Raw genomic sequence first — 13,942 nt, 5'->3', positions numbered from 1 at the left:
ACTCCAAAATACATTGTTTATTTTCCATTAAGGCAGAAACTACAATTTGCCAGATTCTGGCTGGATTAAATAAACAATAAGGCTCCATGAGGTGTCATTATAATAACTTTAGTGGAGACCAAGTCCATTAATTTCTTAATGCGGAAACCTCAAAGTGCTCTGTTACCAATACTGCAACCTTGAGCTTTACGTATTGTGCCACACTACAGCTATTGGCCTTCTTGTCACATACCTTACCATTACGTTAGTATTACTTTATGGTCGTATATGCTACGTTATAGTTTTTCACCACTAGAGGCCAGAATATATCCAGAACAATGTGACAGACAGACAGTCTTTAGTTGCTATGAAAACAACAAAGTTGCTGTTTTTATTAGCTTATTTGAACATTGTCTGGCTATCATTTGGTGCAGGGCAGCTGGTGAACAACAGGTTTATTGGAGCTTGTTTTCTGACAATAAGTCCTATTAAACAAATAAATACCTAATTTGTAACTGCCCTGTGAAACAGCTTTTTTCTAATTTGATGCTCCAATCAGCAGGATGATGCTATATAACTTTAGACTTTCAAGTTTCAACACTGTGCTTAAGATTTGGTTTAGTTAAGTCACGGAAACAACTTGGGGAGGGTTCAGAAACAATCATGGTTTGGGTTTAAATAAGTGAAAGGTGCTATTTGTAAGAAAGGTTGATTTTTGGTTCTTATTCCCAACTTGTCAAATAATGACGCTCTTGGTTTCCTAACTCTGAACTGATGTTTCTGGGATGGCGCCTAACCCATCTGACAATCCGAAAGCATCAGTTATTGATGAGGTGGGAATGAGACTTTCAAAAATCAACTTTTCTTACAAATAGCACCTTTAAGTTTACAAGACATCTTGGATGCATACACACAGGAAATGAACAGCAGACTCCCACTTAAGAACCCAACTTTTTATCGTCATCTTCAGCCACCCAAACCTCTTCCTTATGCACATTTTGTGGCTCAGTAATCACGTGTGTAATAATCATCTCCCCCCACGCGATTGTTTAACAAGACTCTTAATTTCTATGGCTGCTAGAGGACTTTGTCACTTGAACATAAATCTACAACATTTTGGGGGTATTTGCTGAAACGATTGATACTTGTTCTGGGGAGAATATTCGCTTTACAGAAAAACACAGTTTGTTGCTGCTGTGGTTGATGAAAGCTGAGCGACTGAACCACACTGTGAATTTCTATAAAACAAAACCATGGCTAAAAATGCTAAATAGCTCATAAATCATCTGAGATGGATGATCCCTTCTGACCCACTTCACTTGGATTTATATAAAGAAATGCTGATTTGCGTGTGAAACAGCTGACCCGAACTTTGTGATAAGCGTCCTGTTGCATGATTTAAATTGCCAATTTGTTTCCAAAATTAGCAAATCACATTAAAGGAAATTATTCTATTTACAAGAACCAATTTTTGGTTTGGAAACCCTCCAGTGACTTCCAGCAATCCTACATATTTACTGTACCTCAGCCAACAACTGTGGGAGGAGGTTATGTTTCAAACAACTCTCTTGTTTTCTTCTTGGATAAATTGTTTGATTAAAACTGGTCCAAGAATCAGACGATTATAGTATACTGAGGACCCCACTGAGGGATTCCCTTGATCCTTCAAGCTGTATCGACTGACTTCTGGATCTCTATGTCAACATCCTTTTCTGTTTTTTCTAAGTGAGTCTTATCTGTTGGCATTAACTGAGATTAAATGTGTTGGTAGCAACAGTTATCCAGTTAATAACCAGTTAATGAGGTATTGCATCAAAATTAGCTGTTGGAGCAATTTATTGTTTGAATTACTGTTAGGGTTATCAAGAGAAGTTTAGTTTTACAACATACATTTTTATTGGCTGTTGAAGATTTAGTGTTCCGGTAATTTTACACTGGCCAAAAACAATAGTACTCTACATGAATAAGTCCACGTCATGTTTTATTCTCCAACAAACTCCATGCAAATGTCTTAATATCATGTAGTTGTGTGTGACAGTCAGTGGTAAACGTCTTGTATTATGCTGCCCTAGAGACTTGTTTTGAATCCTTGGAGTGCCTTTTGTTGGCTCAGATGGTTAGCAGCTTGTTACGCAGTGCCCAGTTGGCTGTTGTGTATTGGAAACATCTGGTTTTAGATACCCCGTGCCTCCCAGAGTATTTTTGTTGGCGTGGGGTAATAGTGATATAAGGTGCCAAATGTTTCAAAGTATATTCTCAGCCATGAAGTGTCTTTCCAGATAAAACCATTGAAATGGAAACCAAGAATGGATCAATGGAAAAATTGCACATTTTTATGCAGAGTCTCTGTTCTCATATTTGATTTAAAGCTACTGGTCATAATGTTGTGTCTATACACTCACATTCAGTACCAGAACTGATTAACTTGGACAAGAAGCAGTGAGATGAAGAAACATTGCGATGTATCGTATAAATTCACAAAAAACATAAAATGCTGTATCAACCTATAAAAGTGCTGCATCATGCATGTCTGATATTAGCATGTTTCCAAGCTCAGTTTGCACAACACACGCCTGCCCTATGTCAGTGGGTCTGCGGTGGAGCTCCTGCAGCTTGGTGTTTCGCCAAAGGCAGCAGCAAACTGATGTGGGTCGCACCAGCAGCCACCGGCCAGAGGTTTATTTATCTGGGCATTGAAGCCGGTACACCGGAAACCCAGCAAGACTCCGACCTTTGCGTCAGAAGCTGCTGATATTACTGGGAATATTAAAATGCTTTGCCACATTAGTATCTTGAAATGGAAACTGAATCACCTCCATTCTCATGCTCTCACCCTGACACTTTTCCCTTTCCCTGCTTCCTTTAGCTAGCTTAGGTTTTCTTGGTCAGACTTCAACCTATCTGCGATTGCGTCTTGGGAAATGTATTTTCACTGCTTAAAAGTCATCCTAGTGTTAAATCTGCTACCGAGAGTTGTTAACATTTATGTGTTCTGGTTGAACAATGGTGGAAAGACTTCAAAAAGACACAGCTGGCTTCCCTTCATTTGTAAAATGATGTTTGCAGCAACACACTGGCCAGAGTTACCTACTGATTTGTATTTATTTTTCATACACCTTTCTGTTCCCAACAATCTATTTTCAGTCACCCCCTTTATGTGTCTAGATAAACAGAAACCTTGGGAGGATGTTTAGGGCTAGGATCAAACACCAGCTGAACATGTGAACCATTCATTTAACAGGAAATGAGCCCTGTGGAGAATGTGTCAATATTTACATGAAGAGTCTGCGTGATAAAGACGGCCATTTATTTTAATGGCGGTTTTCGTGAAAAAGAACGTGTTTTCTATATTTATGCCAAATCAAGGTGCGATAATCTCCTGTTGAGTTGACAGATGTGTGAAATGATTGACTTATTCACTCCACTCACATTCTGCCCTGCTGTAACATTTGAGTGGTGGTGTTTTCGACACTGCCTGCAGTCCCAAAACCCTCAATATCACTCCCAGGTTTACAGACACTCGCTGAGGAACAGCGGGAGTTGATATTTGCTTTGCTATTTGTTTAGACAACCTATTAACACTCGTATATACTCAGTATCTAAGGAATGCAGAAAACCTAACATTTTATATTTCAGGGTGCCCTTTGCATCAAGGAAAACAGCTGCTTAATATGTAACCTCCTCTCTGCCGTTTAAAGTGCAAACAACTGCACACCCAAACAAATAACTCTTGTCAGTGTGTAACAAACAAAGAGCTGAGTATAGAGGTGCAGCTGTACCCTGTATTAGTACAGCTTTGCCTTGCAGTAGAGATGCAGCTGTAAATGGTATTGTATTTTAATTTAAACTCAACTATGAGTTGAAGATTATGTATTAAAATATGAACAGGAGTCATTTTCAGTTTCAATGAATTTGCACTTAACATGACCTAACCACCATTGTAATGTCTTATTACAACCCTGTTACTCACCCAAAGAGAGTTAAAGTTCTTTCAGCCTTTATAGTGTTTAATGATATTATTCACTGCAGTCTCAACAACAGCTGTTCTTTAGCTGGAAATGGAGCATGGTAAAATGCAGGTGAGGTCCATCTGCTATCATCTTGCTTTTATATGATATAGTGAGTCCCCAAAGTTCCCTCAGAAAACTGTGAGAATCTGTTCAGGAAGCTCTGCCATTAGTTATTGGTGCTTTACTATCAACCCCTAAGTCTGTGTTGGAAAGTGAGACAAAGTGAGTTTTAGTGCCTGCACAATTACTTACCACATCAATGTTAAGAATGGGATTAGATCCTAATTCCCTTGCCGTGGTGCAAATTGATGCTAAGACCTGTCAGCTCTAATGGAAATGTTTCGGCTCAAGTGAAATTTGTGTGTAGCTTTATGAATGTGCTGCATAAGTGCACAGAGACGAGAGGAAAAAGGAGAGTTCTAGAAAAGCTAGAGAGAGCTAGAAAAGAGGTAGGCCATACCACAAGTTGTGTGAACACCTCAGAAACCTGCAGTATTTATGGACGTTCCAAAACGGCCACAATCGATGTCAGGGTGAAAAACAGAGACGACTCAATAATGTTTTAAATATTGTTAAAGCACTTCCATCATCAGACCACAACAGAAGATCTGATGAAGTAAACCACAACCTCTAAGGGACCTCTAAAGCAAAATCCTGGAATTAAACTACACAACTGAACTTTTGTTTCTCACACAGCTCCAAATGAACCTGCTGACACTGAATAGACAACCAACTAGAAATATTCAGTATAGGTGGACTCAAACTACGACTTCCCACTGTCTTTTTCCTCATGAAAATATTGACAAAACTACTTAATCTTTCAAAATGTTGTTCTGTTTCTCCCTCCATCTAACTGACAGTAGCAGACTTTGATAGTTATTGTTTTTCATTGATGGCCAAGAAAAGCAAGCAGCTCCTGTGAGGTGTGTTTAAAAGACTCAGCTGTAGTTTTCCTAATGGCAGACTGGTACTTATTGTTACATCTGGTGCGTTTTGGGACACTTAGTCCTTGACATCAACCAGAAAGTTATGTAATGTGGGCAACTCGGGTTTTTGATTTATCTTGGCAATGCAGATAAGTATCATTTGGATAAAAGTGAAAACAGATGTTATACTCACAATTAATACCGGTAGTTATTTGATTACATAGTAACAATATCTGGTTAACAGCAATCACATTGAAATACTCAAGCTGTTTTCTGTTCATAATAGTTGTTAATAGCGCAATTGTAATATATATTTTATATGTTTCATGATTTTGTTGGATATACTGTATACAGTGAGTTTATTAAAAGGTTTTACCTCTGATTGACATCATTATGAGAGTAACCTCCATGCAGCTGTCTTTAAATTACACTCAGCTGTCATTTGTTATGGCTTAATTTGAATTTTACTTGTTTTCCAGCTTTGTTGAGCATTCCTCCACCGTGTTGTTTACATTTAACCGGATTTTCCCTGGCAGGGTAAAAAGGACCCACTTAACTTGGTGTGACCCCGGAGCCTCACAGATGAGGAGTGAGCTGTGAGTGGGGTCATTTAGTGTCAGGGTGAGGGATTGAAGAAGCACAACAGTGTGTGGACAGGAGCCACAGAGATGTAAGAAGTGGGCGAGTTTGTGGTGGTTTGGAGCAGAGGCATTTGTGCTCTCGGCTCAGCTGTGCAGCTCAAGCTGTGAGAAAATACTTTATTCTACAGCAATAATCCTCAGCTCCTAGAAAACAAACCTCTGTGTCTCATTAACACTCCCTCCTACATTCTTTTCCTTATGCATTTTCTTCCAATCAGTTTTGGGATATAGACGATCAGTGAACTCTAGTTTAAAAGTCAACGTGATCTATGACCTCGCAGTGGCTGAAACACCAATGGAGCAACACTGATCAGCAGATACAGTCATGATTGGTCTGGCGACTGGTGAAACAGAGATCAGCAGGAGATTAGGCAAAAGACAGATGAACACAGAGAGATGGATTGAGAGGAAGTCAGAGTGGTAGACGATTACATTTTTTCCCCTTCACATCTGCCAAAAGGAAAATCTCATCACCCCCATGTCCTCACACACAGTCCTCCTCCTTTGATGGAAATAGAAACGCCAAATGAGGCTGTCACCAATAATTAACCATGACAGAAAACCTGGTGATATGCAAAATCTGAAAATACCTCCTCAGACTGGCATTTTAATTGAAAACAGACATTCACTGCTCTTTTCTTCCACCTGGTAAGCTGCCGTAAGATGTGAGAGAAATTTAAGTACGCAATCGGGAAAACAGATATGCTTTGATCGTGTCCCACAGCAGCTTTTACTTCTTACCGTCTTGCTACTTGTCAGGTTACACCTCACCATCTATTAACTGCAGTGTGAAAACACAACTCCTGCTGAGTCTCTGCACCATTGTAAGAAGTGCAGTTGCAAGATATTTGGACATTTCTACTTCCTCATCACTGAAATGTAAATCACATATTTTACGTTTTTGACTTAGATGAGGTAAGGCAGACTGGTGCTTGTCAAACAGTTTGTATGGAAATAAACATTGGTCAGGTAGGTGGTCATGTTGACCTTATGCTGATTAACCAAAACTCCTCTGGGTCTGCAGATACCTGATGGATGGATGACAGACAGACAGCTTAGCAGCTCTGCATCAGTTATACAGTTGATGTTTATTTCCTTATGAGGAAAGTCGATGGATGATGTGAGAGGAGATACAAAACAGACTAGGGATTATTTTAGGGATGAGTAAGGATAGTTTAAAGCTGTGGGTTGTTTAGTCTAAGTGATGTTGATGTTATAGCTCAGTAAGGCCTCCATGAAACTGTTGGCTCTGAAAACTAAATGCTGTGCATAGATTATAGTAGTGGGGCAATATGACCACAGAGTTATATCGCAATATTTTTAGGCCTTACATGCTTACAGGCTTTATATTGTACAGTATTTAGCAATATTGTAGAGTTGACCTCTGGTGAAAAATATGAACCCAATAAGATTTCTGATAAATAATCACCCTTAAAGGGGATATAATGACAAAATGAAAATGACATCACTTCACATGTTGTCTAAGTCACCACTTTCTTTAACTCAATCTCCTCTAGGTTCTGTAAACGTACGATGGATGAATGTCAGTGAAATGTGACCGACAGCCCAGCTACTCTACAACTCTTGTTCCATTATGAGGGAAGTCTGTGTTTAAGCTGATGCAAAGGGAGAAACAGACAGGAGACAGAGTAGGGATTCATTTAAGGATGAGTAAGTAAGCAAATGTTTGTTGCACTGAGGCCAGATGTTTTAGTCGAAACAACCTTAATGTTATTGTTCATTACAGGGGCCCATGAAACTGCTGAGATACTTCAACGTGGTGCTGAAAACTAGATGTTCAAACCCAGAGAATTACATAATTGTATGTAATTTAATGGTGCATTTCATCTGGTCCCTTGCTGATATAACTTTGGTAAAACATTAGATAATACGCCACAGAGTGATGAAGGAAGAGGGCGATTGTGACTGAACGTGATGTGAATAAAACCAGCACCAGCGCTGAATTTCAAAATAACCTCAACTTTGAACATTTAATCTGCAGTAGTTGTTGTTTAACTACAAAGATGACGACTCCCACGCTACTTGCAGCACTCAGAAATGTAAAGCTCTTCCTTGATGAAAATTATCTTTTCTTTTTTAAGGGTCCCACAACTGCTTTAATATCGACACCAAGAGACACAGGATCATCAAAGGGCCTAAACAAGCCCAGTTTGGATACACTGTTCAGCAACACGTGGCTGCTGGTGGAGAAAAGTGGTAAGTGACTTTTATGATTTACACATTGCTGCTGTGCGAAATAATGTAGTCAGTTGATGTTTCGTGCCCGCTAAGTGCTACAGAGATTTTATGTTAAATTCTGCTGATCAGTGCCGGGCTTATCATACGAAGTGGCAAAAACTGTGTTCTTTAAAATATAAAGTTTCCTTCTGTCTTATTTGCAACTAACTTTCACCATAACTTCAAGTTTAGCACATTGCACAAGATGCCTGTTGCTGTTATGTGAAAGGAACATTCTACTTGTGTCTTATATACTTTTTCCGGCTTTATTGAAATTATTTCAAAACTATACAATCACCCCTAGAATTACAGTTTCACTTTCATAATTCATATTTTACGACATAAAATAACAGTATCTTTTATTTTAAGGGTTTGTAAAACTGCCAGGATTTAGAATTTAGAACTGAGCAATCTGAGGCAAAGATTAAGAGGTCAAATACATTACGACTGTACATACTCAGTGCTGACAGACTGTCTGACTTGGCTTTTTTTTCCCCCCGGAGAGATAGTGATCTACCGTGCCTCCTCTGTGGTGTGCAAAGTTTCCTCCCATTAATTTTTGCTTGCAAAACGAACTGTAGTCCTGAGCTGGATACCTCACATTCATCATATTACCTCATAGCAGAAACTAACTCCTGATGCACACTATTATTAGGCCAGCTGGCACTGTGTGGTGGCCAAAATTAGTTTCTGGCATCCCCAAAACGTCTGGTCACAGGAGCTGTGCAAGCACCGTGCTGGGTTCCAGTTGTGCTTCTGTGTGTGTGTGTAAATCATTAGTTCTGTTTATATATCTTTTAATTATATGTCTATTTTTTTCTCTCTGACATCAATGGCTTCCAGACTTGCTTCACCAGAAAAATGATAGCATTGGTCTGTTGTCAAATTGCAACAACCTTTGTTTACAGTACCCTGATGAGTGATCACTTGCAGTTGTGTGAATAATGACTCTCCCATCTTAGTATCTTGGTTTGATAGGGTGGATGGTTTGGCTCCTGACTGTGGTTTGAATCCTCTTTCCTTCCAACGTTCAACCTTTTAAGCATGGAAGTTGATATATAATGCAGCCCCTTCATTCATTTGAGCCGGACAACATGTTTTCTCACCCAACATGTGAACTACAGCAGCTTTGGCCAGAGGCCCTGAGCTTCAAACTATGATGTTGTATGTACCCCAGTCAAGTTAGCAATAATTCATATGCAAAGTTCAGTTGGACTTTACAAATAAAGCTTTCTGTCAAGCATTTCACATATTTTAGTTTTAGACTTAGTTAGTTCTGGGGACCAAAACTGATTGGTTAGGCTTAGCAAGCAGCATTTGGGCTAAAATATGTGCGTCCAGTTACAGAAGTTAGAAACATGTCAACTTTGACTTTTGGTTACACACAGGAATCAAACTTTGCTCTCCTGGGTGAGTGTAAATGGTTGCCACTGTGTGCACTTTTCCAGGCAGTAAAATCCTTCCTCATAATAATCTAAGCTGCATGTCAAACACATGGATAAAGAATCAAGCTGGATTTTTTTTGGATTGTATGACACTGTATATGATCTGAACTTAACTTGATAGAGACTATTGGTTAAAATGTGTGTCCAGCTATTGATTATCAACTGTTTATCTGGAAGCCATTTACTTTAAACACTAGAAAAGTCACAAGAGTTGTTCTGGTGACCTATTTTCTTATCTAAGTATTAAAGCTTGTTGATGCTTCCTGCAAGTAGAATAAATCCATTAAAAATTGGAAATTGATAACAAACACATTCCCTGTATGCATACATTTGGTGATAGCGGTGTACCATACACATTGTATCTAATCCAGTTATTGTTGCAACAACATTGTGGTAGAAGTGGGTTACAGCTCATCAAGAAAAGATCTGTCACCAAATACTGCTCTGCAAACATAATGGGACCAGTGTACGTGCAGTAAATACCATACTGGGTTTACTGTCCCATGCTGATTGTTATTACTGTTCCTGTTGGCAAATTATCCATCAACTGTGATCCTCAGGCAGGTTTAGGCCTACAGTGTTGAATGTGTGTGTGAGTGAAAAGAGAGAGAGCATTGTATTCATATAAAAAAAATGCTGAAATCACTATATTCTGCTCACTGATGAAAATCACAGATGACTGTGTCTATTGACCTCACAGTCAGAAACGCTGGAAGCTGATTGAGAGACATCTGTAGCTGTGTTTGTGTATTTATATCTGTGTGAGGCCCATTTTAAGTGTTAGACCATGGGACTGAGATGTGGGTCAAGTCTGCTAAAGTCTTTTTCTTGGCAGAAAATCCCACAAAAGATTAAAAAAAACAACAACAATTTATTGATTCAGCTAACAACATATATGAAGCCAAAGGCTGACATGCATTTTTCATCTGGGCCAAAAGCATTCATATAGTCCAAAAGCTATTAAAGCACATTAAGGAGCCATGCTGTTTCACTGGGTGACATGTTCCTTCACTATAATGAAACTGGGCACTGTAGTTAATGAGCAAGTTAATCCAAGATACACAGTCCACACACCACATGTGTTAATATACAGATAAAAACAGTCCCCAAAAACAGCAACAAACAAATAACAAAAAAGTAATTTTTTACCTGTTTTTAAGGAACACGGTGTTTTCTGCCACGACAGGCTCTCATTCGCAACAATGAAAAGAAAACATGTATGATGATGACGTTTGGAAGTAGCGTTGGATTATGGGAGATTTTTATACACCCTACATTTAGTCATGACCGCCATCTGATGTGGTCATCAAATACTTGTGACAAAGGTAACAGAGGCAGGATATTTTACATACATTATACATACATATACAATTAACTGTATCGGCTCAATCAGTGCACTGAAATGGTTAATTTACTACATACTTATTTATTAATCATAAAGTATCCCAAGCAAATTTCTCTGTATTATAATCCCTAATCCCCGATACCGATATCTGTGATATATCCACAGGGTATATCCAATACCAGCCAATAATATCGGCAAGCTGATATATTGGTCGTTTTCGAGTGATGGCAGCAGGCAACCAAATATTAAAGATTAAATGAAAGATTAAAGATTTCTCTGGGTTTGAATACGCAACTCAGCAAAATATATAACAGTGGTCACATTGTTTTTAGAAATTTTAATGCAGAAATGTTACATATTAGATCTTTAAGTCTTTCTTAGAAACCACACACAGGGTTGGGAAATCAGAGAATATTGACACAGCTTTAGTCTTTTAATGGGGTTTTGACAATAACAGAATTAAAACTGCTTCTAGTGTTATCCTTTAAGGTTTAGGTCACGGATTAGGAAGTGTATATGTGTGTGTTCTTCTTGTACAGGAAGGGACAGTGACACACTTGGCAAAGGAAGTGACAGACTAGAGATAGCTGCCAGCTCAGAGGAGTCCAAGTCTTCCTTTTCCATAGAGTACACATGTCAGCGACACAGTAAAATCCAACCTCTTTCCCATTCTGAGCAACTGTCAGCCAACCAGAACGGAAAAGGTCTGATGAGGCTGATTTGTGTGGAATAAAGGTCACCAGAGACATTTCCTAGCCTGAGGTAAATGTCCGAGAACGAGGTGAAAACATTTTCACTGGAAGAATAGTGTAGCACAACCTGTGCAAACAGCGTCCATCCAAATGGATCTATTGGGATCAGGATTTTGTCATCAGTATTAGGTGTTCATACATCTTTTAAAAAGTACCTTGCCTGAGCAATAAGATAGTCATACTGTAGAGAAGCAGCGATGTTGTAAAGTCCTACAGGTGATGCAAGAAACGAAAGATAGAAGAAGAAGAAATGTCTCCCCCTTTTATATATGTTAACAATGTTGTAAAGCTTTGTTTGAGTATGGTGACTGTTCAGTATACTGTCGAGCTGATCCTGCTGTAACCCATAGTGCTTAGACTCACTTTACACCACAGTTATGACTCTTCATCCAACTCCATCCTGTGGAGTTTAGTTTTAAAGAGGCTGTTTAGTCAGTGCAGCAGTGTGCGTAGGTGTGGGTATGTGCACATGCAGCTGTATTCACAATCTCCAGACTGTCTGTATATTTGTGTGTGTGTCTGTGGGAGTGTGTGTGCAATGCATAGTTTGACAGTTCTCAGCTGGACTAAAGGAATGTTGCAGTATCTGAGGGAGATGTGAAAACATGGTATGATTGAGTGTGAAAGGTGAATAAAAGGAAATGAAAAAATTATGTTTTCATTTTTAGAGCTGATTTGTTTCATCCACATTCCCACATCTAAATCAAACATATTGCTGCTCAGGTTAGTTTTATCTATTCACCAGTGGTAGCTCCTTACAAAAGTCAAATCATAAACATACCATGACATGAAAATACTCCATTAAAGTAGCAGAACGCATTTTGCATTGTATCAAAAATAAAGTACTGTAATGCAGAATGCCCTCTTTAAATTGTTCATATATTATGATACATTTGCTCTTTATGTGTTATTGTTTTAACTGATTAATATTCTCTTTCAAAGATTGAATTATGTGTTTCATTCATAGGTTTTTAAGTAGACCTGGGCAATATATTGGTATATTGCTATCGTGATATGACAGTACACAGGGTTCGTACGGGTGAAATCCTTGAAAGTGCTTGAATTTCAATGTTGTGTTTTCCAGGTCTGAAAAGTGCTTGGATTTTAGTTTAAGTGCTTGAAAGTGCTTGACATTATAACTCTGTGTCTTAGCAACATTGGGATCAGACTGGACAATTTGCCTATTACAAGGAGAAATAAAATCAGTGTGTGTGTGTATCATCACACATGCAGCCTGGTATAGAGAAGGATGGCGTTCAGTATTAATAAACTTTGATGAATAAGCGAACAGCTTATAAAAGTTTATGTCAAAAAAGAAAATGACAGGGTGCTCTCAGGTCTCTCTTTGTCTTGGTGCAAGTGTACCTGAAGAACGCCAAGTGGCTTCCCTTCTTTTGGATAAAACTTTGTGTTCTCCTTTAATTTCTAAAGTTTTTGCTATTATGAAACATCATATATATATTATATATATGATGTATATATATTCCTGTAGATATGTATTTTACCCCAGTGATAAGGTGCTGGAAAACTTTGTAAATGACCCTTAAAAGTGCTTGAATTTGACCTTGAAAAATGTGAACAAACCCTGAGTACATATCCTCTTAGATTTTGGATATTGTTGTAATGTGATATGTCATCAGTTTTTGTTCTAATACTTGTCTTTACCCGCTTAGTCATTATATCCACATCACTTATGAAGTGCTTTTGAGGAGATTTCAAAATATCAAGATATATATTGTGTACCGTGATAGCCTTAAAGTATTGCATATTGATTTAAGGTCATATTGCCCAGCTCAATTTTTCAGTAAAATGTTAATCTGCAAAGAATGTAGTAATAATGGGTGACAAATAATTGTGCTGAGTACAAATCTAAGGATTTCAATGTGAAATACAGAAAAAAACGTAAGTACTGTACAGTAAAATTACAGCACTTCAGTTTGTTGTTTTCCACCAGAGCAGTGATGACTTTACCTCCACATGTCTCTCATTTTTAAATCTGTCAACTCAGTTTGAGAGGGATTTGTATTTTTTTCCCCAAGGTAAATTCTTTGATGGGGCAGTGATCTCCGCACATCAGGATGGAATCAGCTCTTTTTTGCTTCATGAGAAAGAAAATGCATCTTCAGACAGTAACTCTGCAGCAGCACATGTGCTCATCAGTCTTATCACTTACGGGGGCATTTATGCTGATTCTGTGTCTCTGACTGCCTGTGAGACTGTTTATATTTACCCTATTAACAAATATGAGTCCACTTTGATTAGTCAGTCAGAAAACTGTGAGTCATACACTTGTAGAGCAAATTCAAAGGACAGTCTGGATACCTTTTAACTTTCTAACCTCCACTTTCCCCTTAAGTGGTTTCACATCAACTGTGCGTTCAGGGGATTTAAAATTGCTAAAATTACCGATGTTGCCTGTGTGCAGCATTGTCAACTTTTCCAGAGTTGTCCCTCAAACTCTCGGCTCTGTGTTTGGATAGGAACAGGATCACAGCTGGAAAGTGACTCTGTGTGAAAAGCTTTTTATGACCTGAACCTGAAGGAAGGCAGGCATGCAGCTACAGTCAGAAGGCTTTCTTTGCGCTCCAAATTAAGAAAGTTTGTCC

The 13,942-nt window shown here is 38.6% G+C and overlaps 1 protein-coding gene across 8 annotated transcripts in view; it reads left to right on the top strand.

The window, feature by feature from the left end:
• Positions 1-13,942, top strand: part of itga11a (integrin, alpha 11a) — a 90,146-nt gene that overhangs the window by 36,113 nt on the left and 40,091 nt on the right. For 2 of the 8 annotated variants that reach the window (XM_030415620.1, XM_030415616.1), the window contains exons 3-4: positions 7,074-7,227; positions 7,659-7,773. The exons of 2 other annotated variants lie outside the window; for them this stretch is intronic. Coding sequence is in view for 3 of the 6 variants with exons in the window: in XM_030415616.1 (XP_030271476.1) it covers positions 7,176-7,227; positions 7,659-7,773 (167 nt within the window). In the remaining 3 variants the exon portion in view is untranslated. Of the gene's footprint in view, positions 1-7,073; positions 7,228-7,307; positions 7,430-7,658; positions 7,774-13,942 lie in introns of those variants that run through there. 4 more of the 8 variants (XM_030415621.1, XM_030415614.1, XM_030415617.1 and 1 more) reach the window with 3 other exon arrangements.

This window comes from Sparus aurata, chromosome 4, assembly GCF_900880675.1.
Source record: "Sparus aurata chromosome 4, fSpaAur1.1, whole genome shotgun sequence".
NCBI lineage: Eukaryota > Metazoa > Chordata > Actinopteri > Spariformes > Sparidae > Sparus > Sparus aurata.
The sequence above is the reverse complement of the archived record's forward strand: the minus strand, read 5'-3'. Positions and strand labels throughout refer to the sequence as shown.